The following is a 13,276-nucleotide window of genomic DNA, read 5'->3' as shown; positions in this document are numbered from 1 at the left end:
ACCTAGGGCCAGTCACCCTCTCAGCTTAACCTACCTCACAGGATTGTTGGGAGGATAAAATCAGGAGCGGGAGAACCATATACATCACCTTGAACTCCTTGGAGAAAAGGTGGGATATAAGCGTAATAATATATAGACAGAGGACCTGTAGTCTTCCAGATGTTGTTGGATTCCCATAAGCCCCAAGCAGTGTGGCCGATGGTCACAGATGGTGGGACAGGCAGTCCCAAAAACGTGGGAACATAGGAAGCCTCACACACCAAATCAGACCACTGGCTTGCCTCATCCAGTATTGCCTACACCAGAGGTAGGGAACCTTTTTGGCTCCACAGGCGATATCCTTATCAGGATTGGCCTCACATGCCTATCAACCACGTGGCATCGTTATGACATTATGTGACTGACAGGCAAGCAACCCTACCCACCTGTCAAAATCCCTTGTGGGGAGTTCCCAAGTGCCAGCAGCAAGCACTGACTTCCTACTCTTCCCTTCCACTACCAGTGGTGGCAAGGAGGGAATCAATTTGTGCCCCCCCAATCCCTTCCATCACACTGCCAGAAGGGATAGAAGGAAGCCAGCGCTTATAGCTGGCGCTTGGAAATCCCTCTGGCTTCCTTCTCTCCCTTTCTGTACTGCCTAAAGGGAATGAAGAAAAGCTTTTCCGAGTCTCCCCCCGTCTCACATTAAGTCCATCAGGGACTTGTGGAAAGAGGGAAGGAGACTCGCAAAGGCTTTTCCAATCTGTCCCTCCCCTCCCCCTTTGTCCCCAATATCGGGAAGTTAATAGGGGAAGGGGAAGACTTGGACAAGGCTTTAAGGCAGCTCCCATGCTCCTGTTTGAGAAAATGGGAGCAAAGGAGCCCTCTTAAAGCTTTTACAAAAGGATCTGCGAAGTAGCTTGCATGCAAGCTGCTTCAAAGAGCACTTTTGCACAAGGCTTTAATCCCCGTTCTACTGGTAAATTGGGATTAATTCCTGGTGCTTTTGCTGAGCGATCTTGTTCCATTCAGGGAACAGGATCACTCTGCCAAGGCAAGATTAAACCCTGTCCTCCTGCCCATCAGCTGATGTGGATGTGGTTTGGGGAAAATAGCTGCAGGGGCCAAATGCGTCCTCCTGAAGGGACTTGGTTGGCCCAGAGGCTCCCACCCATGGTCTACACTGATACTGGTAGCAGCTCTCCAGGGTTGTAGACAGGGGACATTCCCAAGCCCTATCTGGATATGCTGGAGGTTGAAACTGTGACCTTGCACATGCAATGCAGATGCTCTACCACTGAGCTTGGGCTCTTCACCATCTGGAGGACCACAGGTTCCCCATTCTTCCTTTAAGTCTTGGCCAATGAAAACCCTTTGATGCACATCTCCTGAGGATAAGTCCTCCTCCATCTGCAGAGTGGGAAGTCCCTCTCACAGGATGTTATGAGAGGAACCTGGACTCAGGAGATGAGCAACTTTGATTTTTACAGGGACTGAAGTCTATCCAAACCTGGATCTGTTATTTGAACACACAAGACAGATTTCAGGATGAGAGATCAGACTATTTTTGGGTAGGGAAGGGTTAGGGTTGGGTTAGGGTTTACAGACCAAATGAAAAGTTTTTTGGGGTGGGAGAGAAGAGAATAAGATCTGGGAGACAGAATAGTGGGGAAATCATAAGTTATAGAAGGGATGGAAGTAAAGTGTTCAAAAGATAAATTAAGTGTATACCAAATTATATTAATGTAACTACTAATAAAAGAAGGTGCTTCTTTTATTTGGTGCTTTTCTGGGTTATCAATGAAGCAAGATCTGTATCAATTAACAATGGCTTTAAAATATGTTTTACAGAATATTTCTTGAAATTCTTAATTACAATAAATTGCACCAACAGTATAAAATGAGATAAAAGACATTACAGAGCACTGTACTATATTCAATTGTAATGTGACTGGCAAAAACCCTTAAGAGGGAAAAGTAAAGCATGGAAAACAATGTAGATGTATAATCTTTTTTTGCAGACAACAGCTCAAACATATCCACCAGTGGGGACAAGAACAGACCTACTTAGACTTTAGCACATCCATCTTGAAACTTACATGAGTCTCTGGAGAGACAGTGGAACGTGTTGTGTCTGGCGGCCTGGGCTAAAAAAGGAAGATATACAAGAATCACTATCTGAAAGCATTTATTGATTTTCAACACACTGATATGTTACATGCATAAAAATTCAATTTTCTTTTAAACTGCTTCCACTATTAACTTAAAACTCATAGGTTTAACCATTCTGAAAATTATTTGAAGAATACAGTCATTATCCATTCCTGGGATTCTAAAATGATCTAAGTCCTATAAATAAAGGACAAAATGCTTTTAAAAGGAGGAGCCAATGTTCTTCTAAACAACGCAAAGCAGCACCCTGATGGTTGATTTTAGCCACCTTCACCAAACTTGGAAAAGCAGAGTACAAACAATTTAAATAAGCCCAGAGGCAGGGCTGTGGAGTCGGTACGCCAGACCTTCGACTCCGACTCCTCTATTTTTCTACTGTCCAATTCCGACTCCTTCATAAATGGCAAATGTATATTAACTAGTAATAACAAATTTACTGTAGTAAAATGGTAGCACAAGGCATTTCATCACCACCATGTGAATCCAGAGCTTGGAAAAATTACATTTTTGAACTACAAAATGGAAGATCAGCCCCAGGGATTGGGCTCATGGGAGTTGTAGTTCAAAAAAGTAACTTTTCCAAGTTCTGGATTCACGTGGTGGTGATGAAATGCCTTGTGCTACCATTTTACTACAGTAAATTTGTTATTACTAGTTAATATACATTTGCCATTTATGAAGGAATCGGAGTCGGTACATTTCCACCGACTCCGACTCCACCCAAAATTGCTCCCGACTCCGACTCCATGACTCCGACTCCACAGCCCTGCCCAGAGGTAGTACAGCTGTTGGGTTTACAGCTGTGAAGGATGCCTAGTTTTTAACTAACAATAACAACGATTATAAGAACCATCACCACAGGCAAAAACACATTTTGGAGTCAAGTGCAACTTGCATGCTGTTCATCTCTACTTTAAATCAAATAGATTCTGAAAGACCCTCAGCTAAAAGTTTAGCATGCAAGTTAAGTGTCACTGGTGTCATTTTCAATATATTCAAAAGTACTGACAAATCCCAAAAATACAACACAAAAATGCAAGGGACCCCATTAAAGCACATTTTATTATTTATTCATTCATTCACATTTATATGCTGCCTTTCTTCTATCATGGAACCAAAGCATCAATCCTGTGCTAGATAATGCCATATAACACAGTTTCAGGAATACCAATGACAAATTAAAGTCAAGCAAGCAGAAGAGTGAAAAGCCATGATACAGCTTGCCTCCTTGCAAATTTCTGTTTTGCTTAAACAATCTGCAAGCAAAGCAACAGAAAATAAAATTTGATAATCTAAAATGACCATCAAGAAGTTTACTGAGCAGTAATAACCAATTTCCAATGTGGCATTAATATAAGCCCATTATTTACACACACCCAAATATTTTTATACATTGACACATTTTTAGTTAATCTAAGTTAGAGATATGATTTTTGACTCTTTACTATAGCTTTCATAGCTCTCAGCTTAAACAACTTCATGTTTGTACTACTGACTTCTTTTTCCAAACCTTTAACTGCACAAAGCAGTCATGCAGTCACCATGTAGGATCACTGATATATCACTTTCCTTCACTGTGCAAGTCTTTCCAGCTGTAATCATGAAGTTGTTTATGCCATAACAGTCCAATGTGACTAGGTTTTAGCCATCTGCTGACCAAGAGAACTCCTCTATCTATCTCATATCTATGTAACCCACCTGCTATGACATATGTCTTATAGCATTTTAGCAAAGTTTGATATTCTTCCTATTTTTATTGGCCAAAACTAATCCATTCCTTATATAGGCAGGCCCCGCTTATACAGCTGGTTCCGTTCCGGACCCCCGCCGTAAAGTGGAAATTGCCGTAAAGCAGAACCCCATTGAATATAATGGGGCGAGTCACGCGAAAATGCCGCAAAAGGGCAAAATCGGCTTTAAAAATGGAGAATCAAAGCTGCCGCATTAGCAGAACGGCGGGAAGCGAAGCGCTGGGAAGCGGGGCCCTACTGTACCCTTGAAAAAAAAATGACATGATTTCATGGAAAATTTAATCCATTTTTCCACTTAGTACACAAAAGCTAAATTCATTCATGAAGCTAGAAAAGAAACAAAACAAAGGAAAAGCATGGGATCAGAAAAGCAGCTTCAGCTTGCATATGATGAACCCTATACTGTTTTTGAAACTATCTGCACTTTGAGAAAAACACACTACAGAACTAGTTTTATGGTTCACTGGATCCTTACCCAAAATTTCCAAAACTAATCTATTTTGAAATCTTATGAAGAAAAATCTTTGTTAACCTCAGTCTAACTTCCTTATTCAATACACATGTGAATACAGAAAATAAGGGAATAACTTAAACAATCACAACCTGGTAATGAATTTTCTAATACAAAAGGCTACCATGCTTTACTGAAAACTGAGCACTGAAGTTTGGTAAAAAAATTAATTTGCATCTGGAAATGATGAAGCAGGTTCCAGTAATGCATCATATTATTGTTCAGTTCTCTAAAGACTTAAAGGGCAGTCAATAGCATATTTCTCATTGATTTTAACAGGATAGGACTACAACCTAAAGTTTGTGATTTATGGGACTTAAAAACAGATCTTTTAATGCATCTACATAAAATGGAAGTAGAAACATTTCCCTCTTAAAATAAAGGCAAGAAGAGTACCGCATTTCCTTTGCAAGTATTATTTAGATAATATTTAGAATTTTAGAAAAAAGTTTGCCAACATTTTCTACAGAATAATCCAGTTGAAGACACCATTCCAGGGAATGGCTACATTCCAAAAAGCTGCTCAAGCTCATACAAGGGGCTTGCACTAGGCAAGTGGAAATCATTATTCTCTCCCCTCTTTAAACTGCTGGGCCCTATCTGTACCAGGAAGTACTTTTAAAGCTCCATTCAATTTCAGATGATGTGGCAGGGTAGGTTGAGGGCTAGGGGGAGAAAAGAGAAAACTAAGGGTTAGGATTCAGAGTTCTTTGAATTCTGGCCAGTAAGATTAACTTCACTCAGTTACACATGAAATAATAATAAAGTGATAGCCATCTGTTCAAATAATCACTGCACTGTATTTGTTCAAATTGTCATACTATTTTAGGAAAAACTAACTTTTTGCCACAGAAAGTGCACTAATTCAACTAAAATCACTGTGGTGGTGGTGGTGTGCAACATTTGATCAGTTTGGACATAATAATCCCAGCTTCATATACCATTATTTTATGAAGCCATTGGTGCTTCTTACTACCACTAACAAATCCTAGTGCAGGGATTTTAAAATCAGTGCCCTCCAGCTGTTGTCGGAGTACAATTTCCATCAGCCCCATCTAGCATGCACAATGGTCAAGGACAATTGAAGTTGTAGCCCAGCAATATCTGGAGAGCATGACACTGGCTACCTGCATCCTAACACAAACTATCACACAGAAAAGCAGAAAACTCCAGCTATGTGCAAATCTTTGTAAACATTTAACTGCCAATGTAGTAAAAGCTTGGACTAAACATGGCAACACTCCTATCAGAACTCTCTCAAAAGCTACTCCACCTAATCATTAAATGTTGAAGAATTAGCACCAGGAATTGCTTTGCTTTTCTATTCCCTTGTGTTGTTTTTTAAATCTTTGTACTGCATCTAGGAAACCATAGGCACTATTTTAAAAAAAACAAGATAGTGCCATGATAACATATTTCCCCAGAGCTTCCAATCATTTTGTGACTTTTTATTTAGAACAAGGATAGCCAATGTAATCCCCCTCCAGACACTGTTGGACTACAACGCCTGTTATTCCTGACTATTGGCAATGTTGGCTGGGGCTTACTGAGTTCAACAGTTTCTAGAAGACTTCATGTTGGCTACCCCAATCTAGATGATCTCTGATCTCCAATCTTACATCTGCATGCACACAAGATACATGAAACTATCAGAATAGTGAAAGTAAGAAATCAAACAATTCCTGTATAAAAAGGCAAAGGAAATGACTACCTAAAGACCAGGCAATAGGACTAAGAACCTGAAACAAAAACTTCTCCCAAGTTAAAATATGCATACTGCCAACTTTTAATAAGTCATCACCGCTGTACCCCCTTTTAAAATAAATACTGCTTAATTCCCATAGCAGAAGTAAGGTGGCACCACAAATCCAATATATACCTAACACATGTAAAAAGATATGCATCAACAACAGAAGTATGATATAAAAGTTTTAAGTGAAAAAATTAAATATTTTATCTTGCATTTTTTGGAACAAAATCAGTCAACTAAACTCTGAAACACAGCTCATGTAAGGAACAAGAAATTGTTCTAAAATTATATTAACATGTAAGATACTGAGGACCACTTCACTTTAGTCCATATTCCTACATAGTTTTTTTTAATATAGAAAAAACCCTTATACATCACCAACACACACATAGGTAACTTTGTGGTGTGCAAATGCAATACGAAGCCAGAGACAATCATGACTTCCCCTGCACAGATAAAACAGAATATACTCTTTTTCTACATAAAGTATAAGTTGTTATACTTTATAAAGGGGGGGGGATCTTTCATGAAGTGGCCATGAGAATGGTTCAGTCTTAGTAAATCTTTGCATTGATCATTTTCGCCATTTTTAACAATACCTCATCTGTGCCAGCGTATATATATATTTAAAAATAACATTGTTACCTGCTTTACATAACTTGTGTCACAGAAGGCTGAACACATGTTTAATATTTTAAAAAATGAACACTAGGCGACATAACTTGAATTCACACACACAAGAGGACCGCTCAGAGGTAGATAGGATGTTAACAAGCTTGGGTACGAGACCAGACTTTGCGGGCAAAGAACAGCGGGGGAGGCTTAAAAATATGGGGGGAGTCCACAACTAGATGAACTCCATTAAGAAATTAATGCAAAATGGAATAACATATATACATCCCACATTTTTGCAGCCTGTTTCCCATAAAACCTGAACAGACTTTGTATGAGAGGAAAGGGAAAACAAGACATATATCCACCTGGCCCTCTAAGGGAAAAAACCATATACGTTTAAGGAAACGGAGGCGACTCGACCCCTTCGATTTGTACGCAGCTTCCTCCCCATTATTTTCTCTACCATTCCGGCTCGCACTACCACCGGCTGAGGATTGGGGAGGAAGGAGAGGAGACTAGGCCGCGAACCCAACCCGCGAGCTTGATTTCTCGCCTGCTTGCGCACCCATCCCCCCAGCGGCGGCATGGCCCTCCACGCAAACACTCCCCCGCCAGCCCTCCGTATTCAGCCGCCGACGCTTCCTTGTCTGCCCCCCGCTTTCCCCAAAGCTGCAGCGCCGCTGACTCAGTCCCAAGACCGGCCTCACCTTCCCACTGGCCTTCTGCGAACCGCCAGGCGTCTTGTCCGCCATCTTGATTCTGTCCCCCGCTCAAGTCTCAGCGGCGCAGAATCGAACACCGACTCCACGGATTGAAGACAGGAATCCAAGGAAGAAGAGGAGGAGGAGCAGGCACGGCGAGCCGATAGCCGAGCGCGAGATTCAGAAAGCTGGGCCTAGGTAAGGGAGCCTGATCGCGCGCGACAGACTCTGTCTTGCAGCCTTCGCCTGCAGGGCAGGAGAAGGGAGAGGAGGGTGCGTCAAAGTTCCGCCTGGCTTGTGCCGAGAGCCACTTGTTCCCTCCGGGCTACAGATTTTTTCCTTTTTACGTCTCCCTCTTTCTTGTCATTTGGTCTCCTGCCTCCGAGGACTTACAGGAAAGAGTGATCCCGCGGTAGCTCCAGATTTTAGGGGGGCACTCGGGCACGACACACTCTATGAGCCCCCCTCACTGCCATTTTTGACAGCTAGTGTTGCTCCTCTGCCTCATCATTGCTTCCACCTGCTTGCTTGCCAGACCAGCCATGGCAGGGGCAGCTCCTCCTCTTCCTCCTCACCACAGTTGCAGGGTTTATTCTAAGAATTTTTCTCCCACCGCACAAGCAGCCAGCGCACTGCTCGCCCTCAGTCTAGTCAAATAATTAGTCTCATAACTTATCAACGTTATTAAAAGTTGAAAAGACCTAGTTTTTATATTTTCTCATCTATTTCTTTTTTTAGAAACTACCTAGCCTTATTAAATTTCATGTGCTCAACTGCACCAGAACTTACTTAACACTGCACATTTTTTGACATTTTACAAAATGTGTCCAGCTGCACAATAGAATAATTCGCTAATAGGAGAAAAAAACACCTTGCGATTTAAGACCGTACCAAATGTCCATCAAACTTTAAAAATCAGGGAAACTGGGCAGCTATAGTGAATGCACCATGGGAGCAGGTGATGGAGAATTTTTCTTTTCTCCTATGGGATCTTTGCTGGCGGTCCTTTAAGTAATTTATGACACAGGCTTAAAGCAAAAAGGTAGGCTTTTATTCTTTACCAACACAGGGCCAGCCACCCAGAAAGCCTGAAAAAGCAATGAGGCACAGTCTGCACAGATCATTTATACAGTATTGAATACACATGTGACATTCGTTTACCAATCACATAAGGTCCTTCCCACATAACATAACTTCCTCTTGCAATATTTCCAACCAATCAGATAATTTTATTAAAATGAATACATGTACATTCATTATTTTGCAGATACCTCCCATCCTATTGTCTTGTTGTCCTCTTAGATTGATGACAATCTGTCCCCTTCTGATATTACCACTATTCTCCTGTCTCAGGTTACTAATGATTTTAGGCCATTTGGGACCAGTTTGTTCCATTCCATCATGGCTCCTGATCAGCCAAGCTGGCCAGGAACATCCCAGGACATTACAACATGTTCTTGAAGTAATACCGTGATGTAAGGCCAAGTTTGGTTTTCCTTAGAGCGACTGGAAGTTCATGAACACCACACTGCTATAAGGCTTTCTTATTTTCTTGTATTTTCTATTATAAAATACATAGCTTAAAAGATGAGGTTATATTTAACACATTGGCCTGCATAGGTGATACTTGCCTATCAGTGTCTCAGCCCCAAAGAAACTGACAAGGCAAGCTACCTCAAAATATCTATTTACCATGAATACCCACTCAAAACCGGTGTCTTATTTATCAAAAGTGAGAAAGCAACACACAAAGTTATTTTAAAATGCATGCTAAGCTCAAAATTCCTCTTGCTCCTACTCTGGGAGCGTTACGAAATATTTCTGCTAGTGGGCATCCTCACCCTACAACTCAAGAATAGAACATATAATTGTTATCTAAAATTCCATTCTCAGGATCACACAATTCAAAATACATCAATCAAAGATTTATGCTTCATTTGCTTAAAACAATATGGTCATTAATCAAAAGTTAATCATACACCCAGGCCTACCCATTTCTCATGAGCTATGAACTTCAAGCTGAATTTACTTTCCTTATGATCCCAAGGCCTGTGGCCTTTTACTTAATTTTATTATATAAATCTATACCTTCTTATACAGTAACCTATGTTTGTGTGTGTGTGAATATAGAAATCCGTTTTTCCTCATCACTTTCAAGGGCCTAAACTGCTTGGGGCCAGGATGCTTGAGGGACCCTCCATCACAGGAGACCTGACCTCTCAGATATTGTACTGCCCTACAAATGTGTAAAAATACAAACACAATTTGGGTTGGTATTTCACAGTCCAATCCACTTCCTGGGTAGCTTGGAAGAATTTGGTAAAGTGCTTCTGAGGGCTTATCCAAACGGAGCGGGATAATCCATGGTTTCCATATTCAGTTTGTCATCTGATAGTCCTCACTTTGTCTTTTAGTTCGCTCTTTCCCAATTAAAAAAAAATGCTTTTTTGCACCCGCACACGCAGCCGTAAGAACCCTACATTCTTTTCGCTTTTACCAAGCGCCGCCTCTAAAACCTTCCCCTATCAACCAATTGGTCAGCAAAAAAATTACATATTCTGCTCTCCCCCTTTGCAACGAAGCACAATATGGCTGTAGCCTCGGAAGGAAAGGCTGCTGGTCGGTTTCACGCCTGCCTTGTTTGTATTTGCTATATTACACTTAAAGGAATGTATGCTTTTCTACCTTTATTGATATTTAAGGAGATACACAGGCTGGCAATTGCACTTATTTCTCCAAAAAAGCAAGAAACTGTCACCCCCCGTCCTCCCTTTCCTTCCCACAGAGAATGAAATTGACAAAGCTTTCTGGAGCAGGCTTGAAACCAACCAGCAAACCTTTTCTTCTTTGTATTTGCAATATTACACTTAAACAAATGTAAGCTTTTCTGATTTGAAGCAAAAACCCCAGCAAGTAGAATGAAATTGACAAAGCTTTCCGGAGGCAGGCTGAAACCAACCACCACCCCTTTCTTGCTTGCTGTGCATTGCAGATCTCACCCAGAGTGGCTGCCCAGTTTGCAGGCTGGCAAAAAATAAAATGCATCTGCGCAGTAGTTGCAGACCCCCCCAACACCCCACCATTGCAATGATTGGTTCAATTTTCCTGGGCTTATTCTCACACATGGGCAAAAGTGCAGATACGTGATTGGCTGGAATGAGGAGAAGGGGCAAGGGGAAACGCCCAAGAACCGCCCATCAGCTGTAAAGTCCGCGGTATTGCATCCTAACTCCGGAAGGCACAGCGGATGATTCCCGATTTTAAACAGCAAATCGCATTTTTGCCGGTATTGCAAGGAGCGGATTTAACCCGTGAAAATGTGTAACAGCGCGAGACGTCATTTGGATGACCGAAAAATAATGAACACACATAGCGGGCGTGTCACACATTTTACAGTCGTCTGGATGAGCCCTCCAACAGGGGTTTGGATTTTTTTCTCTTGTTTTACACTTTGAACTTTCAATTCTCCAGTGTTTTGTGTATCGCCATGATACTTACAGGGTTGTTAAGCAAGTGTTTCCAAGTTCAGGACTGTACGTTTTGTAAGGTTTTGTTTTGAAATGAGCTTATAGGAAGTAGCAGAATGGCATGGGGGGTATTTTCAATTTAATGTTGCACAATGCGAAAAATTCATGCTGGCTATAGTATACAGCCACTCTTGCGGCTGTATAAACCCTACACTGTTGCTTGTTTATCCACCCTGGGCCAGAGGAAGGTGAACAAACAGGTTGCAATGGTGAAGAGCAGCAGATGTGGGTCCAGAGGTCTCTTGTCAGTGGGCTCCCGGCTGAAGTGTGGGCCCTTAGCACCTGCTCTATACAGATCTGCATAAATCAAGGGTGAGGGACAGGATCTGACTGGCAGGCTAGATCCGGAGCTCACAAAGGGACATATTGCAGGCCATTTTGATGGGTGGGAGGGGTCATAACAACACCATAGCGCAGACAATCTCTGCAAGCGCTGAACATCTGACTGGCACTGACAGCAAGTCACACTTGCCAATGAACAATTGGGAGATTGTTTCTTTGCAGGAATGGCTTTACCTGCCCCACACCTGATGTCACATATGACAACAGATGTGAGGCAGGTGGGCATAGTTAAGGGGAAACAGCCTTGCAGGCCAAATTAGGATCCCTGCTGGACCTCATTTGGCCCACAGGCATAAAAGGCTGACTCAGTGATCAACTTGTAAGATCTCCCTGAAACATAGAGAGAACAAAAACATCCTTCTTTGCACAGAAATTGATCATTTTTGTACTCTGTAAAAATTTTCCAAAATCTTTAATCAAATAAAAATAAAGAGTCCTGGTTATATGCAGAGGATGCACACTTTCTATAGCACTGAGCAACACCAGCCATAACTGATACATGTATAATAATAAATAGCATTATGGGGCATGGTTTTCAGGCAGATTTTATTATTATTATTACATTATTTATAATGCCCCTTCCACCGTGAGGCAGCATAGCAAACATATACAATTAAAATAAATGAATTGTTTATTCACATACATGATGCAGAACCTGTGGCCCTCCAAATGCTGTTGGACTCCCATCAGCCCCAGCCAGAATGACTAGCAGTCAGGGATTTTGTAGATGGAATATAACCATTGAAATCCTAAACTGATGCCTAGAGGCATTTCTGGGGTAGATGAGGGCAAACAAATTGAAATTAAATCTGAGAAAGATGGATATGCTGTTGGTTGGGAGATCCCCAGTTCCAGAAGGATGTTTACAGCTTTCATTAATGTTGCACTTCCTTTGAAAGACCAAGTACACAATTTGGGGATACTTCTAAACTCTCTACTGACTAGGGAAGTTCAGGTGACACTGGTATGAGTTTGTTTTTCCAGCTTTTGACTGGCATGCTAATTGCAGCCCTATGGAAAGACTCAACCTAGCCATGTGGATGCATGCCAACTAGATTACTGTAATGCACAATACATGCAGCTGCCTTGAAAGACAGTTTGAAAACTTCAGCTGGTCCAGAACATGATCAGTAAAATCCAGTTGGGGACAAGGTAGTCAGCTTCAGTAACACCTCTGTTACTCCAACTGCACTGATTGCCAGTGCATTTCCAGGCCCAATTTAAAGTGCTGTTTTCATTCTTTAAAGCCCGGAATGGTCTGGACCCACGTTATTTGCTGGACCACCTTCATCTATCAGAGCCTGCATCAGAACTCTTCTTGGTGTGTCCAATCCCTAGTGTAGCCCTTCCCAACCAGTGTGCCTCCAGATGTTGTTGGACCACAACTCCCATCTTTCCTGAGCATTGGCAATGCTGGCTGAGGCTGATGGGAGTTGTGGTCTAACAACATCTGGAGGCACACTGGTTGGGAAAGGCTGCCCTAGTGTAATGAGATTGGTGATCACAGGGGAACGGGCCTTTTCCATGCTGGCCCCACAACTTTGGAACTCCTTTCCAGTAGACCTGTAACAAATTACTGTGCAGCAGGGCTTTTCAACTGGACTTCAGTGAGTGATGCTTATTGGTTGGACTGTGGCTACAGAATTTTTGTTTTATTGGCTTGTTTATGTTTGAGGAGACTAGATAGATTTTTCTTTTGTTTGCATATTTTAATGCTGTATTTTATTGCTGTAAGCTGCTTTGAATGGGCATTACCTGGAAAATTGACCTAGAAATATTAAAAAAGACAATAACCTAAGCTACCAGCCACCACATCTTGTGGCAACAAATTTCATACATTAATTATTGCAAGTCACCTGGGATATGAGCTTTGTAACAAAAAGGCAAAATTAGCTGTTTATTGTCCAGATTGTGTGCTCAAATTGGCA

General features: G+C 41.7%; 1 protein-coding gene across 4 annotated transcripts in view; it reads right to left on the bottom strand.

Annotated features, from left to right (window-relative positions):
• Positions 1-7,989, bottom strand: part of U2SURP (U2 snRNP associated SURP domain containing) — a 73,413-nt gene extending 65,424 nt beyond the window's left edge. For 2 of the 4 annotated variants that reach the window (XM_061636937.1, XM_061636938.1), the window contains exons 1-2: positions 7,486-7,989; positions 2,079-2,126 (exon numbers count right to left, since the gene is read on the bottom strand). In XM_061636937.1, coding sequence (XP_061492921.1) covers positions 2,079-2,126; positions 7,486-7,530 — 93 coding nt within the window. In that variant the 5' untranslated portion in view covers positions 7,531-7,989. The remainder of the gene's footprint in view (positions 1-2,078; positions 2,127-7,485) is intronic. The other 2 variants (XM_061636940.1, XM_061636939.1) reach the window with 2 other exon arrangements.
• Positions 7,990-13,276: the final 5,287 nt, after the last annotated feature.

This window comes from Rhineura floridana, chromosome 7, assembly GCF_030035675.1.
Source record: "Rhineura floridana isolate rRhiFlo1 chromosome 7, rRhiFlo1.hap2, whole genome shotgun sequence".
NCBI classification, from domain to species: Eukaryota; Metazoa; Chordata; class Lepidosauria; order Squamata; family Rhineuridae; genus Rhineura; species Rhineura floridana.
Note: the sequence above shows the minus strand (reverse complement) of the source record. Positions and strands in the feature narration are given on the sequence as shown.